We start from the raw sequence: 27,990 nt of genomic DNA on the forward strand, positions 1-27,990 counted from the left end.
CTCCAGTATTCTTGGGCTTCCCTGGTGGCTCAGACCATAAAGAATCCACCTGCAGTGCGGGAGACCTGGGTTTGATTCCTGGGTTGGGAAGATCCCGTGGAGGAGGACATGGTAACCCACTCCAGTATTCTTGCTTGGAGAATTCCCATGGACAGAGGGGCCTGGCGAGCTATAGTCCATGGGGTCACAGAGTTGGACATGACTGAGCAACTAAACACAGCACAGAAACTAACAAAACATTTTAATTCAACTATACTTCAATTTTTAAAAAAAATTAAGCTGTAATTTATATAAAGTATACAAATATTAGGTGTACAGCTCAATACATTTTTTAACATACAAACGCCTGTGTGTCCACCACTCAGAACAAAACATAGAACATTTCCTACACCCAGGAAGGCTCCCTCATGCCCTCTCCCAACAAAGGCAATCACTGTTCTTGGCCGTTTGTTATTATTTAAAAGAAAGAGAAATTCCAGGGGGATGTATATCAGGTGTCTGGGCAAGCAGGAAGTTATTCCAGAAACGAGAGGGAGTCGGTGGGGTTGGAGAGTCAGACCGTCAACGCGCCAACTGGGCTGCTCCCCCACCTGCAGTGGTGGCTGGATTCCAGTCTGCTGGGTTCTGTGTTTGCTTCTTGAGTACAATCTGGATGAACAGGCATGTTTCCAGGCTGGAGAATAGAAGAAGAAAGCCCATCCTTTGTCCAAACACAACTGAAAAATTTCCATTCACTGGTTACAATCCCATTCCAGTCTAGTGCTGCTGCAGTTCTACCTAAGTCACCTTGTTCTGAGACCTGGGTGTTCCTGGATGTTTTGGTTACATATTCACAGCCTGTTGGTTTGCTTTCACACATGGCTACTCTTCCAGGGGAGGCTTGACAGGTTTAACTCTGGGAGGCAATTTTCTCCTATTGCTAGTTCCTCTGGGTGTACTGTCAATGCTCTCTCCGAGCTGCATTAAGCACTGCATGTATTCCCACGTGGCGCTAATGGTAAAGAACTTGCCTGCCAATGCAGGAAGCATAGAAGATGCAGGTTCAAGGCCTGGGTCAGGAAGATCCCCTGGAGAAAGGCATGGCAACCCACTCCAGTATTCTTGCCTGGAGAATTCCATGGACAGAAGAACCTGGTGGGCTACAGTCCAGAGAGTCACACAGAGTCAGACATAACTGAAGTGACTTAGCATGCACTCAGGCATGGGGTTATTTGTTTGGCTCCTACTATGTGCTATGCTCTTTATAAATATTATCTTACTGAACCTCCCCTAAGATCCTTCAGGGTAGGTATTATTAACCCATGTCACAGATGAGAAAATTGAGGCTCAGACAAATGGAGCAAATTGCCCAAGATCACAGAGCTAGGAATTGGTAAGGCTGGGAATCAAGGCAGATTCCTCTAATTCAAGTGTCTAGGTTCTTTTTGTCACCCCGCGCTGCCTCATAAAAGCCCACATAATAATTCAGCTGTATTTCTGCCAACCAGCTCTCAGCCTTGCTTTATACTCATTCATTTCTTCAACAAGCATTTGGCCACTAAATAATGAAATCTGAAAAGTCCACCTCCAGGCTGCTTCATACAAGGAGACGCTTGATGTGGGAAAATTCATTAGAAAACAGTGGAGTTTTCTGGGTCAGAGCAACAGCTTTGTCTCAGAGTTTGTCAAGTCACCTGAGCTCTATTCTCGGTTAAATGTCGATAGGCTGTGTGGCTTCTTTGAGACTCCGGTATTAAAGAAAGGACGCATAGTGCTTTCCCTGGGGAAAGCCAAAGCCTTCTATTCTTGCTCTTTTGTTGGCTTGAGTGCATAGAAGAGCTCAGTGACTAATCTGGGTTTCCTCTCAATTTCCTGTTTCTTGGCCAATGAGCTAAAAGAGAGACATGTCCTTTTACAACATGAGGAGAGAGTTGTCTGGGTGGAATGCATTTTCCTTCAGAAGCATGACTACATGGGCTTAATTATATTATCAAGGGGTGATCTAGGCAGCTGGCTCAGTGCCCAGCCTAGAATAGTCACTCACTAAATATTTGTTGTATTTAATTAAATTAGAATAATTGAATGAACACTGGACTAAGAGGGATATTTCTCTCTGGTAAACAACATATGTAAGTCTTCTGATCCCCTTAGCATATCAGGGTATCTGGCAGCTGAAAAAGAAAACAGAAAACTGTGGAGTGGATCTGCTATCCAAGAAAATGTGGCAAGGGGAGGGGCGCAGGTAAGACCCCAAGTGCAAGTCCTATACTTTGGTTTTGAGATTTTAGGCAAATTCCCTTAAATTCTTTGGGACTCAGCCTACTCTGCAATGTTTTGTTCTGTTCTGTTTTTCTGAAAAGTGAAAACACGTGTGTTAGTTTCTGAAGACTGCCATAACAAATTACCATAAATTGGGTGACATGATAACATGTGTTATCTCACAGTTCTAGAGGCAAGAATTCTGACCCGGAGGTGTTGCAGGGTCCCTTCCTTCTGGGGCGCTGAGGAAGTCTGCTCTGTGACTCTCTCCTAGGTTCTGGTGATCGCTGGCACTCCTTAGCGCTCCTTGTCTTATCGCTGTATCATTCCAGTCTCTGCCTCTGTCTTCACGTGGTGTTTTTGTGTGTCTCTGTCTCTGGGTCAAAACTTCCTCTTTTTATAAGGACACTAGTGATATTGGATTTAGGTCTTCACTAACCCCAAATGGGGCTTCCCACGTGACTCAGTGGACACGAATCCGCCTGCAATGCAGGAGATGTGGGTTTGATCCCTGGGTCAGGAAGCTCTCCTGGAGCTTCTCCTGGAATATTCTTGCCACTCCAATATTCTTGCCTGGAGAATCCCATGGATATAGGACCCTGGCAGGTTGCAGTTTTTGGGGTCGCAAAGAGTCAAACATGACTTAGCGACTAAACAACAATAACCACATATGACTTCCTCCCTAACCCCAGATAACCCCCATATAAGCCTTCTTAACTAATTACATATGCAAAGACCTTGTTTCCAAATCAGGTAACTTTCTGAGTTTCTGGACCCAGGTTCAGTTCCTGGGTTGGGAGCATCCCCTGGAGGAGGGCATGGCAACCCACTCTAGTCTTCTCACCTGGAGAATCCCATGGACATAGGACCCTGGCAGGTTACAGTCTATTTGGGTCGCAAAGAGTCAGACACAACTGAGCGACTAACACTTTCACTTTTCACTTGGATTCTGGATGTTCCTTAATTTTGGGGGGGTACTAGGTGTTCAACCTAGTACAGCACATTACAAATGATAAAGTCCTTCTTTTTCCTTATACAGTAATACTATCCATGGAGCCTAAAATAAGTCAACTTTGAGGGCATTATGGTAAGTGGAAAAAGCCAGTTACGAAGACATGAAAACTGTTTGACCCTACTTATATGAGGTATCTAGGATTGTCAAATTCACAGAAAGAGAAAGTAAAATGATGGTTGCCATGGACTCTGGGGGAGGGGAAAATGGGAAGTTGTTTAATGGGTACAGATTTTCAATTTCACAGGATGAAAAAGTTCTGGAATTGATTGCTCTGCAATGTGAATATACTTAATACTACTGACCTGAATGCTTAAAAATGGTTAAGACTGGACTTCGATAGAGGTCCAGTGGTTAAGACTCCATGCTCCCAATGCAGGGGGCAGAGAGTCAATCCCTGGTCAGTTTTGGTCATTCATGGCCTACTTTGGGAACCTAGTGTCTTTTTAGCATTGTTTTGTGTTAAAGAAACTACCTTCTGAGCTCCAGAGAACTTTCTCGTTGAGAATCATTTATGAGCGACCGTCTGCCTATGCTTCAGTGCTTTTTTCTGTTCTCTGTCTTGTTCTTCTCTGACGCCTCTAGCTATAACCTGGGCAGCGGTGTGGCATCCATCATGGTGAATGGCTCGTTCAACGATGGTCGGTGGCATCGAGTCAAGGCCGTTCGGTGAGTACCTGTCACAGCGTAAGACAGAGCTGATGGGAGTGCTCTCCAAGTCCCTGTAGTCCCACTTCCTGTTCCCCCACCTGGCCTGGGATCCCAGTATCCCTGATCCCACTCATTAGGGCATCTCGGTACCAACTTCCACCTGTGCCCTTCACTAACACTGCAGGTCAGAAAGGCTGAACTCCCATCTTCACTCAACACAGGCCTTCTGGAGAAGGAATTTTATGATGGCTAAACTGGAAGAGGGACTGGTCATCTAGTGAGATCTAGATATCTCTAGTGAGATAAGATTTCAGGTTAGGTAGATTTTGAGGAATGCTTCTATTCTCATTATGGAGGCAGTTGCCCCCACTGTTTTTTGTTTTTTGACATTACATTACCTGAACCTTAGAAGCCATGTATACTCTGCCCCAATTACACATCCTACCTCTGTTCACAGAACTCACTACCCTCACTTCTGATTAATTTAGGGTGAATCATCCCTTTGAAATTAGTTTTACTATGTATATATTCCTAAAAATATATCTTTAGAAACTGAATGGCAGGTCCTAATTCAGCTGTGTAAAGAAATGTCAATCCTGACACGCTTGATGCAGGTCCCAGGAGATAAGCTGAACAGTCTTTGGCTCAGGTTCCCTGAGAATATACCATAGTGCTTCCTGGGGAGGTCAGTAGGCGAGGTCATGAGCAAAGCTTGGGAAACATGGGGCCACCATGGTCAGTTTCCTACTCAGTTCATGTATAGGCTATGGTGGAAGTAGCCTTGCTGGACCCCGTTCTTCTTTCCACTGTGCTTGCCTTTGATTCCAAAGGATGTGGCAGGGTGCAGAGGCAGACCTGTGCTCATCAGCTATCCAGGTGACCTTGAAAGTCCTTGAGAGAGTGATTTTGATGAAGCCCCGACTCTGACTTGTTAAAAAGATATGTCTTCCCATAGTGAATATTCACTGGAGTAGGTAGCTATTCCCTTCTCCAGAGGATCTTCCCGACCTAGGGATCGAACCAGGTCTCCTGCACTGCAGGCTGATTCTTTACTGCGGAGCCACTGGGGACGCCTCAAACTGCTCATACTCCAGCTCAATTCCAAGATCCTTCAGACTATGTGGCTTCTAGGTTCTTCATTTTTCTCTTACATTTTTCAAATCTAAGATGCCATTGATTATAAAGTATATCCTCATTTTGGACATTTTAAAAATGAAAAATTCTTAGAACTGATGAAATAAAATGGGGAAAATGGAATTTTTAGAGTAATGGAGAAAAGCAGTCAGAGCAGGCAAGGCCTTGCCCATCACATCCTTCTGGTATGAGATTTTGAAAAAGCATATCCAAAATGGGGAAGCTGTGTGGTCTCAAGGGTGATTATAGGACAGGCTCGAAATATCTCTAAAGCTAGTTGCTAGAAGAGTTATTATCAATAAATGAGGTTTAGGCAACCAGATTTCTATCATACCCCATTGCCCCCCAAAAAGGAGTAGAGCCCAGAAATTTTAGAAGGTAAATGAGGGGCTGAAAACATATTGGCTTAAAAATCTTACTTAAGGTGTTAGACCCCAAGCTCCTTCTACTTCATATAACTGGCATGCTGCCCTTCCCCTACCCATGGAAGAAGAATGAAAGTCCATTCTCTGGAGAAAGTGAATGAGGGTCTTTGAAATGGGAGACATTAGGTATAGCTAAACATTGGACTAGTCTACTCTGTCTATATTAATACTGGAAGCTAGTGAAAGTTCCTGTGTTGACTATTAGGAGCCCTATAAATCTACCCCCATTGAGATTCCAGAATGCTGAGAGCCAGGCCTGCACCCCACAGTAGAGTAGGAAATCCAGGTGTCCCCCAGTGATTGCACCAGATCACAATACAGTCACAGAAGCCGTCCTGCACATGGAGCTCCCACAAGGCTTCCAGTCTCCTTCTGAGTCCTCAGCACTGAACCGTAGAGTGGCAGTCAGGGATCACTAAGCATTTGAAAAAATCTCCAATATCAAACATGGATATTAGAACAGATACATAGAACAAAGCAACTTGGAGGAAACAAACTATGAATGAAAAAAAAATGATATTCACATCATCAGAGAGAGAAGAGAGTTTCTTGTTTCTATTAACCTGAAAAACAAGGAAGTGATTGCTATTAAAAAAAAAAAAAAAAAAGGAACAGTAAAAGACCAAGAAAACTCATTTTAGAAGGAGAAGAAGGAGAAAGAGAAGGAGAAGGAAGAAGAAGAAGAGGGGTAGCTGGTTTTGGGAAACTCCCTTAAAATGCAAAGTCCTTGCCACAGATTAGCACCTCCATCCTACCGTCCTCAGAGTCACTTTTGGGTGACTGAGGGTCCTTTGGCTCCCCAGGTGGCGCAGTGGTAAAGAATCTGTCTGCCAATGTAGGAGCTGCAGGAGGTGCGGGTTGGGAAGATCCCCTGGAGGAGGAAATAGCTACCCACTCCAGTATTCTTGCCTGGAGAATCCCATGGACAGAGGAGCCTGGTGGGCTACAGTCCATGGGGTTGCAAAGAGCCAGACACGCCTGAGCACACATGCACGCACCACATGGGTACTTTAGAAGCCTCTAAGCCATTCCTTGTTCTCCCCGAGAGTGATCTGCCAGTGGAGACTGCCACATTGGTTTCTCACTGTGCTTAGAATAACATCCACACTCACCATGTGTCACCATGTCACCACCACTCCTCCCATTAAAGTTCTCCGGTTCCCTCCCACATTGGCAATAAATTCTAAGCTCCTTTTGCCCCTCAACATCTGCTTCTGGCTTCACATTTTCCTGTTCTGTTGCCACCTCTGGAATTCTGTATGCTCAGACTGTCCAAACTCCCATGTCTTTTCTCTCTTTGCGGTTGCCACTTCCTGTTTGCATTACCCTCTCCTTCACCCAACTCACCCAGCCTTCAAAACGCATCTCAGACAGAATCTTTGTTGAGAAGTTTCCCCTGAGCTTCTTTCCATCTCCTGTAGGATTTCACAGTACATGGGTGTTCTTCTACCGTAGAGTAGTGACACTGTGTGATCACTGGCGATTTTTTTTTTTTTTTTTTTGCCTTAGGAATTTGGGTGATTTGTTGGTTTGTTTCATTTTGACAGCTCCATCATTTAGTACAGTGCCTGGTGCTTAGTAAGGACTTGAATACATTTCTGTTAACATGAGTACACTATTGAATGATTAAATGAATCTCCAAAGCTGGTGGTGGTTTTTACAGGGATGGCCAATCAGGAAAGATAACCGTGGATGACTATGGGGCCAGAACAGGCAAGTCACCTGGCATGATGAGGCAGCTCAACATCAACGGAGCTCTGTATGTGGGTAAGTGACCTTGACCTTCAACGGAACCTCAACGATCCAGTGCCTTTTCTTCTTAGTCTTCCCTTTGTCATGCTGGGGCTTCCCAAAGTTGTGCATTTCACTGGATCAGTCAAATACTTGGAAATCAGGAAACTCTCCAGATATTCCATTCTTCCATTTTCTGAACTTCTGACTCATGGCTGAGGGGTCAGGAAACACTTAGATGCTTTTGTGCTGTGGACCAATCCACCAGGAAAACCCTGCTTTTATTGTTTATAGAACAGGAACCTGCTAAATATAGCTCCTAGAATTCTGGAGGAAGGAGTATTTGTCTTTCTGGCCCCTCACAGAATTAGAATGAGTGGTATTTTTATAAATAGCTTAGAACCCACTAATGCAGACACATAAACATGAAAAGACACCTCTGTCTATATATTTCCTAAAGGTGAACTTAATTGAAATCATTCAACATCATTGTATTTCTTTTGGTTTAAGATGGCATCATCTCTTATCACATACTACATATTGTTTCCATTATAAACATTTCTTTTTTTCTTTTTTCAAAATTCACCAGGTACTGTGTGGCTTTAAGTGGTCAGCTAGGTCAGAAAATCATGTATGAGGTAGATACTTAACGGCTCTGATTGTGTATCTCACTGATTCAAGTCCACTTGTCCCCTCAAGGTTAATTATAAACTAGATGCGATGTCAGATGTTCTAGGTTCTGCACCCTCCCCTGTCCTGTCAATCGAGGGATGTGTTGGTCAGTAGCCACTCAAGCATCCTACAGAGACGTCCTCCCCTTTGACTCAGGTCATCTCCCTCTTGCTTCCTGGCAGGTGGAATGAAGGAAATCGCTCTTCACACTAACAGGCAGTACATGCGAGGCCTCGTGGGCTGCATTTCTCATTTCACACTGTCCACCGATTACCACATTTCCCTGGTGGAAGACGCCGTGGATGGGAAGAACATCAACACTTGCGGAGCCAAGTAACACCAGCCGGCCCTGCCCAAAAGACCGAGCCTTCTATCCTGAGAGTCCCGGGGGCCCCGAGACCCTGCCTGACACAGAGGCACGGGGAGCAGGAGTGTGTCTTGTCCTCAAGGAGCAAGTTCACCCTGCTGGGAAACTAGAGCCGAGACGGGAGTCCCTCGGTGGCCTCGCCTGCTGACACTCTGTGGGCCAAACCCAACGGAACACTCTGTGTAGGAAGCATGGGACTCTGTCCACCGAGTGTGTGGAGGCTGCCAGAGAGCACACATCAAGGCGAATTTCCGAGCCCGTCTGCTGTAGCTCAATGACTGTGTTGTGATTCATAGTTCATTTAAAAAAAAGAGAGAGAGACCCAAAGGGCAGTATTAAAATACCTCTCTCCTCTCCTGACTCATCACACTCTTACTGACAGCAGAATGACTGTAAGACCTTGGACGTCAATTTTCTCACTTCAGCCCATGAATAACTAGGATTAACCCCTTCCCCTCCTCGCTGGCTGGTTCAATGTGCTCTATGAAAATAAGGATGAAGGGAGACTAGAGACAGAATCATAATTATGAAGCTGCGCCCCACCCCCACCCCCCGCCCCCGCCACCCTGGAAAGTTTACCTTTAATGAGAAATCCTTACTTTTTATAATGCAAATCTAAGAAAATGGGCACCATGATTTTGTAGCTGTCCTTTTGTATGTGTATATTTTTATAGCCACCGACTGTCCATGCGGTATACTTTCGCGAGTTTGGGTGGACGACCCTGAATTCTTCGCACCCTTCCTAGAATTTTCTCCCAAAGGAGACTTGTCTGGGCCCTGCATGGCATCAGCGGTGTGGGGTGGGTCACATGGGTGGGCACCTCGGGGAGCTGACCATTCCCTCTTGGTAAAGGATGGCTCAAAGAGGCGAATATGAAGCTTCTCGAATAAGCAGATGAAAAGGCAGGTGTGTTACTGAGGTGGGTCACTGTTGTTTTGGTTTTGAGAGAGGGGGATGTCTGTAGTACACTTGAATAAAGGAGATGAAGGCTACCATGCATTAATATGGTTGTTCATTCACCTGTGGAGGGCTTGCTTCTCCCTCCCAAGGCCGTGTCCAGAAGTGGACACGAATACAGTCAGTGTTTCTGAGGCTGGGCAGGGGGTACCCTCGGCCTGGTCTGAGCATCTGGACAAGAATCAGGGAAGCAGGGTTGCTTCCTTGAGGGTCATCATGGTGCCACTTAGCCAGCTCATGAGTGACCCTGGGGCCAGTGGGCTCCCTGGCAGATCCCCATGAGAGGACTTGCTGGGGGAGGTGAGATGAACGCTGCCACCAACCTAAGAGGAGGGAAATTCGATCCATCTCACAGACGCGCCTACCAGTAGCTCCGCGTGACTCTACTTTTGCTTGTGCCGCAGGCTCTCAGCAAAGGCTTGAAACTTTGCACCAAGCACGGTTCTAGGCACATTAAGAGTTCTAAAGAATGCATAAATAAACTAGAGACGTTCACCTTGAATTGCAGCCTTCTGCCTCCTGTTTTTGGGGACCTTTGATGACCAGGATGCTTCATGCCAGAGCAATAAAGGTAACAATTCGTCCTCTCCTACATATGTCACCTTGTGAGTGCAGTGTGGAGAAAGGTACATGGTAGAAAGTGGGTGTCACCACCTCCCCACCACCCTCACCTCAACACCGTCTCCTTGGAAACAGCCAGGGGCAGTGCTTCCAAGATAGAATGGAGTTGCTTTCACAACTCCAGTTGAATCACATTTTGAATCAATTGACTTCAGTCCAAAAAAAGTGATTTGAGCAAAGTATTCAGCTGAGCTGAAGCCAGAAGAGTTGTGCTGTGGATGAACTGTTTCTCTCTACAACTGTTATCCAGGGAAACACGTGGTAACTGGGGAGTGGGGACCCGGGAGTGTGTGTTGAAGCTGATGAGGATGCTGAACTGCCTTGCTCTGGGTGGGATGCAAAAGGGGTGGAAGGGAAGGGGTGACATGTGATGGCGTCAGAGCCGTAGAGATGCTGTGGGTGACAGGGCACCAGAGCAGGGGAACCCAAGAGGAGCTGGTCACATGGGAGGCACAGGGTGGGAAGCAGGCTAAGAGATGGTATATAGCAAGCTGGGAGCAAGCTCCTTCACCTGCTCAGTGGCCCCAAATCAGGAAACGTGGGGTGACGTTTCCTGAGCAGCAGTGGTTGGGAGGATAAAAACTTTGTCCTGATGCTGAGGGATTAGACTGGGGTTTAGGTGAGCAAGAGACCCAAGGAGAACTCAGGCTGGCTTTGTGGCTCCCCCAGGTTCCTTGCTAAGTGTATCTGCTATCTCTTGCCCTGATAATGCTGCCTGACAAGCAACCACAAAACCTCAGTGGCGTACCGCAGAAATGTGCTGATTGCCTCCACGCCTTAAGTGGTTGGCTTGGCAGCCCTGTTGATCCGAGTTGGGCTTGACTTGGCGGTTCTTCCAGCCTCAGCGGGACTTGTTCACAAGTGTAGGGTGGCTCATTTAGCATGACCTTGGCCGGGATGGGGAGGTGACCAGGGTCTGTTCCATCCTCCTGCTGGACCAGTGACCTAGACTGACATGCCCTTTGCACACCGATGGAGGAGGGCAAGAGCACCAGAATCGAGGTCTAAGGCCTTTGACAGCCTAGGATTGGACTTGCCCTGTGCCTCTTCTGCCACATTGTTAGTTTGAGTCCATCCAGTCAAGGGATGAAGGAATAGACTCGTATCTCCATTGTGAGAGCAACTACAAAGCCGCATGGCACCAGGCAGGGATTCCGGGAGAGTGAGCAGTCAGGGCCATTAGTGCAGACAGTCCACGGCAGCACGTCCTGGGAGGTTGCAGTGGCGGCCCAGCTGAGGCGGGGAGGGACCATCTCCTCCTCCAGCCCTGCCTGCTGCATCCCTGTTGTCCCCGTTCCACCTGCCGCCACGTTATCCTTCTGAGGAGGAGGGCCTGGAGTGGGATGGGACCTGTGCGTGGTTTTGTGGCAGCAGCTCCGTGGAAGGCAGGAGGGGGAGGCTGGCCGGACTCTTGGCTGCAAGAAAAGGTTTGAGGAGTGGCCAGTGAGCTCGGAGGTTAATGCCAGCCACCCCTGTCCTGCCCAGGAAGGATATCATGAAGCATGGGTTCCTGAAAAGCTTTTGTCCCACAAGCAGGATTTGAGAAAATTCCCCCGAATTTCCCATGTGTTCTCAGTAAGGACGGCCGGGGTGAGGTCAGGGAGGGGAATGCTCTTGCTTTTCTTAGGAAAACTTTCAGACACCCTGTGTTTCCTCTCAGCTCACCTGTGGGATCTCTCGGGAAGGCCCTTGGGGTCTTCTTTGTCCCCTCGCTGCCCCAGAGTCCACGGAGCTCGGTGCCCCTGTGGGTCAGGCACACCCTGAGTGGCTGCCCTGCTCCTTTTTTGCCTTCCATCCAGTCGCCAGGCCCCTCCAACACAAACAGGCCCTCTGCTTCCCACACAGGCCCAACAGCCCTGGTGTAGAGCCACTGGTGCTTCCCTTCCGATTCCCTCCCCTCCTTCCCCCCACCGCCCACCTCTCCTCTCCCCCTTGCGAGGAGCTGCCTGCCTCCTCCCCGAGTGGGTGGAAGATCTCGGAAATGTGCCCAGAGCTGGCGGACCCAGTTGCTTTCCACTTGGAGGAAATGCTGCATTTTTCACCTTTCACCCAGAAAAATATGGTTCTCAGTGAGCTTGTTTTTATCCCCTGAGAGTTCCCCAAGGAAAAGGGGATCGCGAGTAGGAGGGCTCCCAGCCTCGCTCAGAGCCCTGACAGCCAGCCCCCCCGCCCCGTCCCCCAGACCCCCCACCCCCACTCTCCACCCCCCCACCCCCACTCTCCACCCCCAGGGTTGCTCACCCCTGGGAGGGAACTGGGCTGCTGGGAAAATAAAGGCAGAGAATTCCAGCTTCTCGCAGAAAAGATGGTTCATCCTTGAGGAGAGGGGCTTGGACAAAGCATTCTCTGTTTCCTGTTTCCCTTCCTGTCCTCTTCCAGCTCCTCCCAGTCCGGAGATAGACAGCGACTGCCCTTGAAGGTGGAGGTGGAACACGTGTGCCCTGCGACAGCCGGCCAGTTCCTTAATTGAAAAGGGTGTTGTGTTTATCATGTCAAAGGCAGGAAAGAAGAGCTCCAGGACTGCCATCCAGAAAGCCCAGAAGGGAGAGGGCTGGTGGCATGGAGTCAAAAATCAGAATCGAAAATAACTCAGCCTGGCCCACAGAGTTAGTTACCTCCCAAGATGGAGAACTGGGGTGGGGGGTGTCATCACTGCATCATCCCTTGGTGTTTCTACAGCTCAGCCTAAACATGCACGGAAAATAGCAGCGGTTCTGCCTCAGCTTTGATGAGGATGTGGAATACGAGGTCTGAAATCATTCAGCTGGTGGGTCTCGGTGGAACAGACAGGCTGCCATTAGGAAGTTCCAGTTTATAGGTGGCAGTATGCTTACAGGCAGCAAAATGACTAATCCAGTTCAACAGCATGGTCTGGCTTCTGAGATGGGCCCTGTGAGTAACTGCACTTCAACCTCACATTGTAAGAACATTCACATATTTGATCTCAAAAACAGCCCTCCTTAGATGACAGCCAGAGCCGACAGGCAAGGCCAATAGGATACACAAAGACAGAAGCTGGCCAGAAGGACCAAGTGACTTGCCCACGGTCCTCGCACAGGGACACGACCACGGTGCTTCACTGTGGAAGCACCTGACCTGACCTGCAGCCAGATGCAGCGGCCGGTGGACCCCACCCCGGCTTGCCCAGTGACATTCTGGGGCTTCCTTGGGTTAGTTGTCACTGGCAGGAGAGTCTTGTGGGTGAGAGGGGTTGGGGCCAGTCCCCTAGTGTCTGCCTTCCAGCTTCTCATCACAGCTCCAGATCTGCCTTCTCCCAGAGCTCTCGCATTGCCAGGACTCTGGGTTGAGCAAACCTGGAAGCAGGGACCAGAGCTGCTGCGTCGGAGAGGGATTCAGGCCCCCGACAAGCAATGAGGTCTGGGCTGGAAGTCTTTTTCTTCTCTCTGCCTTCTCCACAAATAACCTCCAGCACTCAGGGGAGTTGCCATAAGCTATTTCCAAATATCAATGTGCTCCCCCCGGGGCCCCTGCCCAGCCCTGGCCAAGCCGAGAAGTGCAAGAGCAGGGCAAGAAGCAGAGAAAACTCCCTGCCTCTCCTCCTCCTCCTCCTCCTCCTGCCTTTGCTAAGATGTCTTTATCCTAGAAAGCGCGCGGCTCCAGGAGCTCTCGCCTTTTCCTGGAAAGACGTGAGAGGAATTGTGTCTCAGCACGCGGGATGAGTGCTCTTTCACTCCTTTATCTCTCTGACTTGCTCAAGATCCAAGGCACAGAGATCTTGGAACACGTGGTATCCCTCCCTTCCACCACCGTCCCCGCCACCCACCATGTCCCAGCGGCTCACCTCCAAGCCAGGGCTGGGCTTGAGGCTCTGACCTCCTCGGACAGCCTGGTGCTTAAGGGACTGCACTTCCAGCTGGGCTGAAAGAGGACTTGGGAGGGAATATCTGTGAGAAGGAAGGTCAAGGAAGTGCAAGGAATTTGATCATCTACACTCATTTACAAACACCAGTAACAGGCCCCAGGCCAGAGGATTAGCTGTGGAAAGCCCTGTTAGGAAATGGCCTGGAGGAAGACAGAGGCAGAGACCCAGAGGGCTGTGGAGGAGAGGGGGTGGGGGACTGGTGGCATGATGACCACCCCGCATCCACCCCTTGCCCGGGCTGCAGGCATTCTTTGCTCTCACCGAATTTAGGGTTCACAGGGCAACTGTGGGTGTGAAATAGGGGACACTGTCCAGTAGAGTAGAAGTTGTGCCCCTAGTCTGGACCACATCCCTCAGAAATAAAATAAACTGAGTGATCTCCAGGCCCAGCCCCTCAGAGAGAGCAGGGGAGCTAAGAGGACTTGCCCAGGACTGGGGCCTTATTCACTGTCACGTGACTGGATCTAATCTGGAAGCCTGCGTGTTTGGAGTTTGTTCGGAGGCTTTGAAGTTTTCAGCATGGAGGGTGGGGATGCAAAATGATTTCCTGGGTTCTCACAAGCATTGTTGGAGCACTTCCCGACCACCACAGGCACTCACTGTATGCAAACCAACCCAGAGGAGACACAATGGGAATACAAAGGAGAGTGAAGGCTCTGTTCCTCAAACCAGCCTGGGCCAGGGCTTTGTGGTCATCACAGGCTCAGGCCCTCTTCCAAGTCCAGGGGGCACCTGCTCTGTTCCTTCAAAGCCAGCAGTCTTTCTTAAAGGCCTGGTCTCTCCTGTAAGAGCTCTCCTGACTAGTTAGGTCCACCCGGGATATCCTCCCTTTTATTAACACACAGCTGACTAACGAGTAACCTAATTATGGGAGTGACTTCCTGTCCTGTACACCAGCTGAGCCACATGTCAGGGCTGAGTTTCTACCAGGTGTGTGCATCCAGGATCAAGTCTCAGGACCATTCCAGAATCTGCCTCCCCTAACCCTCTCCAACTCTGGCTCCCAGTCTCTCCCACCTCCAGACCACGCTTCACCAGAGACCAGCTTTGTTTCCTTCAAGTGCACATTTGAAGTCATGTGCTGTCCCAACCGAAGAATTGCCACAGTCTGCAACTTCCCCAGATCATGAGCCAAACCAAGACTTCCAGGAAAAGAGCTATTCCCAGAGAAAATAGCAATCTTTTAAAATTTCTACTGAAAAAAAAAAGACTTCTCTGGTGGTCCAGTGGTTAAGAATCCACTTGCCAATGCCGAGGACACTGGTTCAATCCCTGGTCTGGGAAGATCCCACATGCCACAGAGAAACGAAACCTGAGTGCCACAACTACCGAGGCCCTGTGCATAAAGCCCGTCTCCGCAACAAGAGAACCCACTGCAGTGAGGAGCCTGAGCATCGCAGTAAAGACTGGACCCACTCACCACAGCTAGATAAAGCCTGCACACAGCAATGAAGACCCGGTCTTCGAAGTGCAGTCAAAAAAAGAAAAAATAACTTTTATCAATAAATTTTGCAAAATCCTACTTCCCCTGGGTCCTGAAACCATCACCAATGACTAGGGGTCCAGCATGGAGTTGAGTGGTTGAGCCCCGAGTAGCCCCCACCCTGAGCTCCTGTTGGCTCCCCCAACATCTTAGATGAAATGGCATGTAAGTGGGAGAATTCTGCATTAGGTCAGAATCTTCACTAGTCACTCAGTGGTGAAGATTGCACTTAACAGCATAGGAAATGCGGTTTGGGACTTCCCCAGCATCATGTGCCAACAGCACCTAAATTCAAGTGTTGCTTCTTAGTGCTGGGAAAATCTGTGCCAAACAGCTTCATCTGAGCCTAAAGTCCTCCATTATTTAAGGAAAAGTGTGAACCATGTGAATGTCCAGAATGCTGAATTTAAAGAATTAATCTAGACATTGAGATTTTATATATTTGTGAAAAGAATAACGCCATAAAACTTTCTATTGATATGCAAGGATCTTCAAAATGTTATGTAAAAGAATCAAGTTCCAAAATAGAATAGACAATGTAACTATATATATATGCATACAGGTATAATATATGAAAATATATGTAAATATATATACACACAGGAAAAATGTCTAAAAGGACAAGAAGTAAAGTGTTAAAAATAGCTAATCCTGCATCAGAAGACTGAGCAATTTTTTTTTTCTTTTTCCTTTTATCTACTCTAGCTTTTTTTTTTCAGTGAGTCTATAGTGATTATTTATTGTTCTGCCCATTCAGAGTATCACGTCCCTTCCTTTGGGGGCCTGGTCCTCCTCTAACTTTATGTCATACTTGGGGAAGTGGCCTTTAAATAGAACATCTATTGAACCACAGGAATGGGCCAGGGATGGACATGTGACACAGGTCAGGCCAGCCAGAGTCCTTGCTGGAGCTGGGAGGAAGGGTGCCCTCTTTTCTCTGAATGTAAGGCTGTAAACTTGTAGAGGCCTGGAACCATGGGTCCAGCTGTTTTTTGGGGATGTCTGACCTGAGAGTTCTGGGTGAGAGAATAGAACCATGTTAGTTCTGGGGGGAAACAGTGCAGCTGGCAGCAAGTACCAGGAGCCCTGCCCGCAAAGCAAATACTGGAGAGGTCGGGCAAGGATTGTCTCCCAAAGAAGCAAAAATGCAATTGGGAGAAGAGAGATGGGAGTAGGAATGGATCCCTCCGTCATGCAAACTTGGAAGGAGGTCGAGGACTTGACAGAGAGAGAAATACATTTCCCAACAGGAGGAGGTGGGCGTTGGGCATTAAGAGGGAGGACTGTAACCTGTGGTCACTTCACATAAAGCCCATTTATCTGCTTTTGTCAAATAACAGAGCAAGGGCAAACTTCCTTTGAGGGAGACTAAAGGGTACCTGCATTTCACAAATACAGGAGCATCTACCATGAACAACAGAAGCTTCCCCCAGCTGACCTGGGAAGCCTCTTCCTCTTCTGAGGGATTCTCAGCTCCAGGAGGACTGCCTTGGCTTCTCCTCCTCCCCTCAGCCCCAGAGACTCTCCCACAGGTGGTCATCTCTCTGTAAGATAACATCTAATATCTAGGAAAACACATTAAACTGCTTTTGCTTTCAAGGCACAATTATTTAAAGAATATTCATCAAGCATTTGTGATGCGGCAGACACTATGCTAATCTCTGTGGACACAGCTGTTCAATTCCGGTTATCAAATGAAGCCTTAGGATTGTGCTAGAACCTCAGAGAGGTGGGGGTGCTGGGAAGGCAGATGATGGGGTTCCCGGGGTGCTGGGAAGGCAGATGATGGGGTTCCCAGGGTGCTGGAAAGACTTCTCTGAGCAGCACCACCTAAACTGAGGCCTGGAAGGTTACCCAAGTGAAGAAAGGTGAAGACTAAGCATCGACCCGTGAGAAGAGATCCCGGGCTTTACTTAGCAGGACTCCTGCTGGCTAACCCCCTCTGGGAGATGTCACTAACCTGAGGTGCACCGTAAGCTAGCTTTAAGGCATGGACGTCTTTAAGCACTGGTCAGAAAGTCTTGAGTTGCATCCGAGGTTTCTCAAAGGACAGAGGCATGAGTCACATAGTGAAATGTTCTCTTGGGTGCACTGTGGACATTACCTGGAATCCCCACAACCGGTCAAAGGTGGGTAAGACCCACAACTCGGAGCTGAGAAAAGTGATAAGAGGTGGAGAAAATTCTCCGGGGCCATCATGGGAGTCAGAGGTGAAACTGGCAGGGAGCGAGGGCAGCCGCTGCCTGGGGTGTGACACCTGCATTGGCCACAGGAGAAAAATGGAGCTTCAGACGGTGACTGAGAAAGTCATACTCCAGGTGCATCTCTGAAGAGGGCGCAGCGTCTTCTCTGTCCTTGGGCAATCTGGGACCAGGAAGGGCCATGTGTTCTGAAAACTGCTCCTCAAGTCTTCCTGCCTCTCCATCGACTCAAGGAAAATGTGGGTGGGGGTGTGTGCAAGGACTTTAATGCCTGGAGGAGACCCAGACTCACCCTACTTCTGAAGGCTGAGTCCAAGTGAAGACCCAGCTCTGCAGCCAAGATTCAGTTGGCTGAGGAAAGGAGGGGAAAAAGGTTTAAACTTCTCCAAGCCAGGCTTCAACAGTATGTGAACCGTGAACTTCCAGATGTTCAAGCTGGTTTTAGAAAAGGCAGAGGAACCAGAGATCAAATTGCCAATATCCATTACATCATTCAAAAAGCAAGAGAGTTCCAGAAAAACATCTACCTCTGCTTTATTGACTATGCCAAAGCCTTTGACTGTGTGGACCACAACAAACTGTGGAAAAGTTCTTCAAGAGATGCGAATACCAGACCACCTGAACTGCCTCCCTGGTGGCTCAGAGGTTAAAGCGTCTGTCTGCAATGCGGGAGACCTTGGTTCGATCCCTAGGTTGGGAAGATCCCCTGGAGAAGGAAATGGCAACCCACTCCAGTGTTCTCGCCTGGAGAATCCCATGGACAGAGGAGCCTGGTGGGCTACAGTCCACAGGGTCGCAAAGAGTTGGACACGACTGAGCAACTTCACTTTCACTTTCTTGCCCTGACTCCTGAGAAATCTGTATGCAAGTCAGGAAGCAACAGTTAGAACTGGACATGGAACAACAGACTGGTTCCAAATTGGGAAAGGAGTACGTCAAGGCTGTATACTGTCACCCTGCTTACTTAACTTATATACAGAATACATCATGAGAAATGCCAGACTGGATGAAGCACAAGCTGGAATCAAGATTGTCAGGAGAAATATCAATAACTTCAGATATGCAGATGACACCACCCTTATGGCAGAAAGCAAAAAAGAACTAGAGAACCTCTTAATCAAAGTCAAAGAGGAGAGTGAAAAAGTTGGCTTAAATCTCAACTAAGACCATGGCATCCGGTCCCATCACTTCATGGCAAATAGATGGGGAAACAATGCAAACAGTGACAGACTTTATTTGGGAGGTCTCCAAGGTCACTGCAGATGGTGACTGCAGCCATGAAGTTAAAAGACGTTTGCTTCTTGGAAGAAAAGTTATGACAAACCTAGACAGCATATTAAAAACCAGAGACATTACTTTGCCAACAAAGGTCCATTTAGTCAAAACTATGGTTTTTCCAGTAGCCATGTATGGATGTGAGAGTTGGGACTATAAAAAGAAAGCTGAGCGCTGAAGAATTGATGCTTTTGAACTGTAGTGTTGGAGAAGACTCTTGAGAGTCCCTTGGACAGCAATGAGAGCCAACCAATTCATCCTAAAGGAAATCAGTCCTGAATATTCATTGGAAGGATTGATGCTGAAGCTGAAACTCCAAAACTTTGGCCACCTGATGCGAAGAACTGACTCATTTGAAAAGACCCTGATGCTGGGAAAGATTGAAGGCGGGAGAAGGGGATGACAGAGGATGAGATGGTTGGATGGCATCACTGACTCAATGGACAGGAGTTTGAGTAAACTCCGGGAGTTAGTGATGGACAGAAAGGCCTGGCGTGCTGCAGTTCATGGGGTTGCAGCAAGTCGGACATGACTGAGCAACTGAACTGAACTGAGACTTGAAATTCTTTCTCATCTTTCAAACATTTAGGGACATAATTTTGAGCTCCATTTAGGGCATGTGCATGTGTTCAGCTGCGTTTGACTCTTCGCAATCCCATGGACTGTGCTCGCCAGGCTCCTCTGTCCATGGGATTCTCCAGGCAAGAATACAAGAGTGGATTGCTATTTCCTCCTGCAGGGGACCTTTCAGACCCAGGAATCAAATCTGCAACTCTTGTATCTCCTGCATTGGCAGGCGAATTCTTTACCACTGCGCCCCCTGGGAAGCCCCCATACATGGCAATTGTACTCATTTTAACATAATTCCCACTTAACAGTTTCTATCACAATCATCCTTAACAACTTTTGTTTCTTTAAGCTGAAAGTAATCACTCTGGGATAAAAATCATCTTGGGTTTAATCCCAGATCAGTTCAAGACATCTCTTGTTACTTCAACATCACTGGTTCTTACAGACTGAATAATACTTTTAATTCAATTTTACTGTCAGTCACTCTGGGGGAAGGGTAATAGGTAAAATTTATAGGCCGTTGAAAACTAATTCTTACACAGGTCCTTTATAATGAATGTGTTTGTAAGCTAACATTTTAGTGTGATCCTGAATGCTATATGTTAAAATAATGATTATTCATACACCTATATTTTGTTTTCCCCTAATAATGACATCATTCCACTCTTTTTGACCCTTTTAAAAGTTCCTGGGGTTGATCGCGCTATACATTTTGGCTCAAGAACTCACCATCTGGGAAACCAGATATGCACTGAGGTCTCCCTAAAGGACAGACCACATGTATGAGCTCTTCTAGTACTTAAACACTAACATGTGTTTCACAGTTAATTTAAAATTGGTCAACAGTTTCTTCGGGTTAAATACAGGCCCATTCATAATACATCAGTTGTTACTCTGGGTGAGTCGAGGCAGCATAAGGCTAAAGACTTCATTTCCCCCCCTTATGAAATTCCATTTAAGATCACTTCATACTTCAAAATTAACGGGGTTTTGCTGAATCAATAACTGTATTTCCAAATTAAAAAACTTGACAATAAAAATTTTTATATATTTTTAGCATCTCCAGAAATGTTTAGGTTATCCTCAGAGGAAATAAATTAAAAGCCATACTTTAAGGACCAGTATTTATTATTTGTTTTATAATGCTGGTTCCCCACTACTTGTTTTCATAGTTAACTTCTCCACTATACAGAATGTAGATTTAGTGGAATATATGGAAGGTTTTACCAATGACATAACAATACATTAAAATATTAAAAATTTAGTCATAGCCCTATGGGATTGCTTCACAGCCATTTTAATTTCTGAGACAGAACCAAGTGTTAACAACAAAGCAGAAACCACTTCTCCCAAGTGCTTAAAAAAGGAAGAAACCATCCCCCATCCTAAATAATGCCCAAATCTGTCAGTGTAAGAAAATATATTTATTTTTTTCCATGACAATACTATGATAAAACTGTTAAATACATGCATGTTTTAAAAACAGACATAAGTAACATCTTTAGCGTTAACAGCCAAGCATACTAGTTTTATATTTAAGTGTCTTAGTACTAGGTTACTTATAATTCTATGTTCTTGCTATGACCATGTTTCCCAAAAGTAAACTAAATTCTGAAATTATACAATGATTTATTAAAGTGTCCAAATTTTTCCTTTTAACAGCAACATAATTTCCAAATTTTCATTAAGGCAGAAAATACTTCAGTTGTTATCTCTGTAAGTGGAGTTATTTTATTCCATGTTAAACTACAAATTCTGTGAACCAGACTGAAACACACAAATATACTGCAATCTATATAGCTTGCTTCCTGCACATGTATATTTAAATGTTTCCTGACATGATTAAGCGCAATCTTAGGTACAGAACATCGCAACTGATCATTCAGGATTAAAAAAAAAAGTCTGTAGTGGTAACATTTCAAGAAATCAAACAGTTTGGATTTGCAGTTTCTCCCTTTCAGCTACATTTGCACACACCTGACCAAACAAAAATTAGTAAACAGTTAACTAGAAATGTATAAAAAACTGAAAATATTTAACATATAACATCCCCTTTAAAAAAACACTCATTCTACAAACAACCTTATAAAAGACAAAAACTTCTATCTGTTCACAGTATGTGTATTTTGTAAACAGTAATTCACTATAATGCAATTTTGAAAGGAAAAAATGGTGGCGGTCTAGCATTGTAAGGACCTGACTTCTAGCTGGCTAACAAAAGAGAAGGAAAGGGAACACACTCCGATGAGCAAAGCTGAGTGCTTTAAAACAACTCTATCTCTGGACATTACTTTAAGGTTGGCACCATCTCAAGCTGAGGATGTCTCTCTATCCAGGTCAAATTTTCTCAAGCAATTCTGAATTAAAATGTAAAAAAAAAAGCCTTGTCCCTTTTGGAGGAAATAATTGGATAAATCCCAATCCCAGGAATATCCACCCTTCCACAACCATGAGTGGAAGCGGGTTTCTTTTTTGTGTGTTGTATTCATAACAGTCACATTTTTCTGAAACATTATGCTGGAAGGGGAAAAATGGAATTGAAGGATATATCATAAATAATGTGGGAAAGTACTGAAAATCAAACTGGGGAGATTTGAAAAAAATTTTTATGAGAATTATTCAGTATTGTTTTCTATAATCAACTACAAAAATACTAATGCTAAGGTTAAACCTAACAGTTAAGTTGTCCATGTTTTGTAAATAAAATTGCATTATCACCTAGAAATCTTTTGATCTTTTATAATATACCACTGGAATGCTTAGGAAAAAATAGTAAGTTCAGAAACTGAAAGCTACCTATTTAAGATAGGGTAATTCTAAAGGGAAGTACATTTTAAATGTATAAAATTCAATACACTTAGGTGAAATTCAATCAGGTACACAAATTATTTTTGGATTCTGTGCAGTGTAAGGTCTATGTTGCTAGATTTTTTTGTTTTAAAGCTCTGACTGGCTACTGCAAAGGCAATTTTAGATGATATATGCATTAATAAATGTAATAAAAATTAATTCCTTATCAATTAAGCATTCATTTTTTTCCCCAAAGCATCTTTTAAGTTTTTGGGTATTCAGTTTCAGCAACCAAAGAGTAATATTTATTACTTTTTGTGTTTGGTTAATATTCAATCAGTTACAGTTTACTTATTTAAAAGCTTTTGAATTTATTGTTTCTGTATTTCTTCAACGAGGCACTTGCATATTAAAAAAATTCAGAGGCTTTCCCTCTAAAAACACTACTTTTAATTTTCATAAAATTGTCCCACAGAATTTGTCTCGCACATGTAAATTCTCTTGATAACATGATTTATAATCCAAAATATTAACACTCTTAATGTAGGGAGAAAGAAATGCTATTCATGATTAAAAATAATAGAATTCCATCATCATCCAGTATCATAATTATAAGGATTTGGATATATTCAAATCACATCTCATGAAACTTTACCATATACAACAGAATCTGACATCTCAATTAACAGAATATTGTTCTCTAATCTATTACCAGCATTAAAGACAGTTCATCTGTATTAAAATCAGCATGAATATGATCATGTAATAATTAAAAGACAAAAAGTACTAACTGAAAAAGAATAAAAATCTCACCATCTAATTGAAGTAAGAGGTTTAAATATTAATAGCCTTGGCACATAATCCATGGAGGTATAAATAGACCAAATTCAAAACAAGTCATTTCCAATGATATTCTAAGGTCATGTCTAAAAGCTACACTGCCAGTAAGCTTAGCCACAAATCGTTTTCTTTTGTCAAAGATATTCTTCTGGATATAAAAAAGAAAATGGCCATGGTACCATGAAACTTTGTTTTAGCAGGAAGTATCAGTTTAAAATAAAAGCTTTTAAGAGTTTATCAGGAGAATGAGTACTCATTCTAATCGGTAAAACTCATGCAATCAATGTGTTGATTTGCTAGAGCCAACTTAATTGGTTGGTACAAACATGTCCCGCATTGTTAACCCATCATATAAAAGTTACTGTGAATATTTAAAATTAAGAGTAGATAAGATACCTGTGTAAGACCGAAGTTTTCACTCAACCTGTGGAGTCACTTCTACAGTAGATCTGAATCTGTGTGCCAGGGGTCTCAGATCTATACAAGCTAGATCTTGGCATGCACCATCCTGCAGGAGAACTCTGCTGAATCTACACATTCTGGGATGGGACTCAGTCAGTAAAAAACCTGACTGAATTGCCATTATGTGCCTAGTCGTAGTGATTAACTAATGATCCCACATTTGACTTTTGAGATGCTCTATTTTATACTTTCAAAATAAGGGGGGAAATGCAAGTTATAAAAGATACACAAGTTTTAAATTAACATGGTTCAAAACAGAAAACAGTAAAAATTACCTTAAATAGAAAAAAAAGGTTTTATCAGATTATGTGCCTGGGCAGTAGAAAAATTTGAGATAATATTTTCTGCATATTAACAGGTTAGGGAGCACTTTCATTTCAAACTATCCTAAAACTGATTCCAAATTCCTTTTGGAAGAAAACATTCACATGTCTCCTTCACTAAACTACATCTAATTATTCAAGTACAAAAAAGGACTTTGATGTTCTTTAAATATGGCCAGTATGAAGACAACTAAGAAATTACAGGACTAATTTCCAACAAGAATACAAGTTGCATGAAGGTTTAAGAATGTGACTTTTACCACAGTTTCTGAGAGTGCAACAGGACTAGATGTTCTCAATGCAATCCTTCAGATCCATGAGCCGTGAAAGCAATGCTGGTATGGAAAATGAGGCTGAAACGTCTGCCTTTAAATTTTTCTGGGAATGGCTGCCTCTGCGTGTAAACTGCAGGGATGGAGCACCTCTATCACTGAAGCAATAAATACCCAACCATCCAGATACCTGGGCCACAATGTCAAACTCAGGCTCCGACAGGTTTAGCACACTGAAGACTTCAAACGTATATGGATGCTAGTCCACGCAACACTCAATTTACAAGGCCTATCTAATGTCAAAAGCCTAAGTCTTCCAAGAATATTTTTATGTTAAATATTATTTCAGATGGCCACTCATAAGAGAAATGCAGTCACAATGACCATCAGAATCTCCATTCCTCACAACGGAAGTCTGGTTTGCTGGCTTGGAGGAGATGTGAAAATGTATCCTTTACATGGCACTCTAATCAAGACATACTGGGATGTATTTCAGACATTTAGAATTTTCTAACCAATGACTGGGCTTTAACTGGGAACTTTGGCTGGAAAGGTGGGTTTCCCAATTATTCTCCCAGTCAGGAAGGGCTGGAGGGAAGCCCTCCCTCAGAAGAGGAGCTAATCTGACTGCATAGAGCAAGGCCCTATTAGACCACCTCTCACCCATGTGCAGGGTCCCAGCACTGAACATTTACCAGGGTCTGCAGTGACACAGACGACCGAATGTGGGACAGAGGGTGCCCTCTTCCCTCTGGCTCCCTCCCCTCCCCCTGCCCCCAGGTGCCCAGGGGTTGAGTGGTAATCACTTCCCACCTGCAGCTCAGGTCTGCCAGTCTTCAACAGGGGAAAGATAGAGAAATCTGTTCTGACCTCAGACTTAAGTCACACTCTTCTAAGCCTGTCACAAGTAATAAGGAGCCTGCCCAGACTTAACAGAGAGACATTCTGCTGCTCATTAACCCAGAGATCCTGTGTGTGGATCCCCAGGGGCAGGGGAGAGGTGAGCTGCACTCTGAAGCTTCATACAGAAAAAGCTATGATACCTTGGACAGAGTGAGAGGACTTGAGAGACCCAGTGAAATGCACCGTGAGCTGAACAAAGGAGTCGTTATGTAGGGAGATGGTAGCAGCTGCAACACACATGATGGAAATCAAACAATCTCTTCCGGCCTTTTTCCATTATCTCAGGTTAGTGGAGTGAAGATCAATAAACTTCTACCTTGGCCTGAAGAGACACTTTAGAGACCTAAACACTTATCCTAAAGAGATGAGGTACAGGACTGGTGAGTTTTGACGGGAAAAGAGGCATGAATTGGGGGAGAGAGGGTGTGGTAACAAGCTTCTGCAGGGAGAGAAGGCAACCCCGGTCTCAGGGTCTAGGGTGGAAGCAAACAGAAGGAGCCCAACAGGAGAAATAACAGGACAGAGCAAACTGTCTAGAGGTGGCTCTGGTGTGATACAACTTTCATTGTTGAAAATATCTATGAGCTATTATGTGGTGTGACTGCACTATGTGTATACATACTTAATTGTATTTCACTCCACATGTTCATATACCAGGAAGCTCTGGGATTTAATTGAATCCTAGCAATTAAAATCAGGGTTCATAAAGCAGAGTACTACCTAAGTAGATTTTTGTCCCTTGTTGAGGCTTTTTTCTACAACATGGTTTTTATAACGATACATCATGGGCTAGAAAAGAAAAAAAAACCTGATCCATTATGTGCACATACACTACAAAATCTCGAATGATAAATAAAAAGGGACTTATCGTGACTTCTTCAGATCTTCCAAATTTTCAAGTACTTTGGCCTTAACTCTCAAAAGATAAAATACACAGACAACCTGAGGGCAGGGAAAATAGAAGATACAGTTTTTAGCTCTGCAATCTGCTTTTCCAAGAACCACACTCATTCCAGACGTCACTTGTGAAGATCGGGGGTGGACAGAGAACGCTGTGAGGACCCCACTCCGGACAGCTCCCAGAGCTACTGCTGCACCTTTAACACAGGTATGCCCAAGGATTCAAATCCACTACATTCTATATGAAAGAGCCCTTGAGCAACTGTCCCTGTTAAGAAGCATTATATTTTATAGTTTTATATTTAAAAGTCTGAGGACTGAAACAACTAGCTTGGACTGATGAAGAGGAAGGAATTGCTAAGATGTGCGATGAGAAAGAACACCTGCTAGCAGGTGTCAGAGATGGTCACACTGCCTGGGCAACCAGGGCTCAAAGCATGGTCTTCTCAGGAGGAACTGAGGCCAATCCGACCTATACAGACAGCTGATGCTGCCAGATATTGCTCAGTAGTCATCTCAAATAGTAAGTCACTGGAATCCTGTGTTTATGAATAATATTGAATTTGCTCATATATTTATAAAACTGACAGTGTCATAAAAAAACACAATTTTTAAAAAAAAACTTAAAATCTATAGTCTTAGAAATTTAGTTTTAAATATTAGGGCAACCTAATAAGGGAAGCTAGCACAAACACTAAAAAATAATGGAACAATGTAAAACGCCTACCAAAGCAAGGAGACATGATTCTGATTTGGGCTGGTCAGTGTCATGCTCGTTTTCCAAGTTTGTACCCCTGAGAAAACTGTTTGATAACCATTATACAGTAGGCACAGAAATCAGCATACTTTATCAAACAAAACACTAAATAGCTGCTGCTACATTAAAAATTATATTAATTTTCTTAAATGCTGTGGATAAAGAATGTCAAGTTTCCACATCTGTGCTTGGTTTTCATTTAGAATGGAGCAAATGTCAGGCAAGTAACATCACCTGTTACTTTGACATTTTACCCCCCTGCCTGCAAATCTGCGTGCAATTCCATAAATTATGTGTGTGAGAAAACCAGATGAACAACAGAACACAGCTGCTGGAGGGTTTGTTTTGCACGAATGGGCCTGGCACTGCTTGTTCTTGAAAAGCTTCTTGAAGGCAGAGCAGTGGGATTCTTTGGCTCGAATCCCAAATAGCTCCAAATTGTGAGTTGTGTGGATCCAATTTCTGAGTTACTGTACTTTGGCTTTGAGACTGCATGAAAAGCACATTAACACTTTTTAGTGTAACTTGTGAGAGGGAAGTCCACCCCACTAGCAACACTTCACAGGATTCCTCCAAGGTGCCCTGTAGATGTGGCAACTCTAGCAATGGGGGCTTATTGAGATGGTGGACTGAAGTGACGGGGGACACTTAATCATTTGGTTTGCTCTGAAAAAAGTTTGTAAAGGACCATCCTCCTCCACTCGATTTAGGAGAATCATCATCTTTAGGCGGAATCAAAAATTGTCGGGAGTTAATGGAGCATGGACTTCCAAAAGACACAATCTCACTGTTGCTGTCTGTGGACCTAGGTGAGTCTGGAGATACCAAGTTCCAAGTATTTACATTTGCCTGAGGTCTGTAACCTGCAGTTTTATCTAAGTCATCATCTGCATCCAGATCATCTACAGTAGAAGTAACGGGGAGGTGCATCTGTGGCTTATAGCCTGCTCCCCCTACAGGGTCACTGTCCAGTTCCTCCTCTGGTTTTGCCTGAGGCTGGTACATGGACTGGACGTCAATGTAAATGACTTGTGAGGCCCCTCCGCCTTCTTCTGCTCCTGAGCTGGCTAGCTCCTCTTCGATGACGGGTGGACAGTAGGACACAACCACGTGGTTTCCGGGTTCTGAGTCGGAGCTATCTTCTGGACGCTCCGCCACTGGAGAAATTATTTCTGTGTCTTCTATTTTGGGAGCCACTGACCGAGTTTCCAGAACCTCGACATTATTTGGGGTACAAGGATTCATTTCCAATGTTTTAAGAGCACCGTTGCCCTAGAAATAAATTTTAAAACAGGGATTAGGGATACCATGAAAAGCTGCTGTGATGCTTCTCCTACAAAAAGAAGCATTATTTTATATATTTTTCACAGATGCTTATAAAATTGCATCTCTACTATTCTTTAGCTCATACTAGAGCAAAGCTACTTTTTTCTACATATCAGTATTTTCCCTGCTTTTAATAGCAGTGAAAAGAAAAAAGAGCATGCACAATTTAAAATTAATAATTTTACAAGCTCAGCGG

At 44.9% G+C, this 27,990-nt stretch overlaps 2 protein-coding genes across 5 annotated transcripts in view; one reads left to right on the top strand and one right to left on the bottom strand.

Moving 5' to 3' along the window:
- The window catches only part of EGFLAM (EGF like, fibronectin type III and laminin G domains), a 193,497-nt gene extending 183,821 nt beyond the window's left edge, over positions 1-9,676 (top strand). For both annotated transcript variants that reach the window (XM_065905639.1, XM_065905640.1), the window contains 3 exons: positions 3,836-3,919; positions 7,124-7,227; positions 8,046-9,676. In XM_065905639.1, coding sequence (XP_065761711.1) covers positions 3,836-3,919; positions 7,124-7,227; positions 8,046-8,200 — 343 coding nt within the window. In that variant the 3' untranslated portion in view covers positions 8,201-9,676. The remainder of the gene's footprint in view (positions 1-3,835; positions 3,920-7,123; positions 7,228-8,045) is intronic.
- Positions 9,677-22,446: 12,770 nt separating this feature from the next.
- Positions 22,447-27,990, bottom strand: part of LIFR (LIF receptor subunit alpha) — a 74,413-nt gene continuing 68,869 nt past the window's right edge. For 2 of the 3 annotated variants that reach the window (XM_065905778.1, XM_065905779.1), the window contains one exon: positions 22,447-27,740. In XM_065905778.1, the coding sequence (XP_065761850.1) occupies positions 27,117-27,740 (624 nt within the window). In that variant the 3' untranslated portion in view covers positions 22,447-27,116. The remainder of the gene's footprint in view (positions 27,741-27,990) is intronic. The other variant, XM_065905780.1, reaches the window with a different exon arrangement.

The sequence above is a fragment of the Muntiacus reevesi genome, chromosome 14, assembly GCF_963930625.1.
Source record: "Muntiacus reevesi chromosome 14, mMunRee1.1, whole genome shotgun sequence".
NCBI classification, from domain to species: domain Eukaryota; kingdom Metazoa; phylum Chordata; class Mammalia; order Artiodactyla; family Cervidae; genus Muntiacus; species Muntiacus reevesi.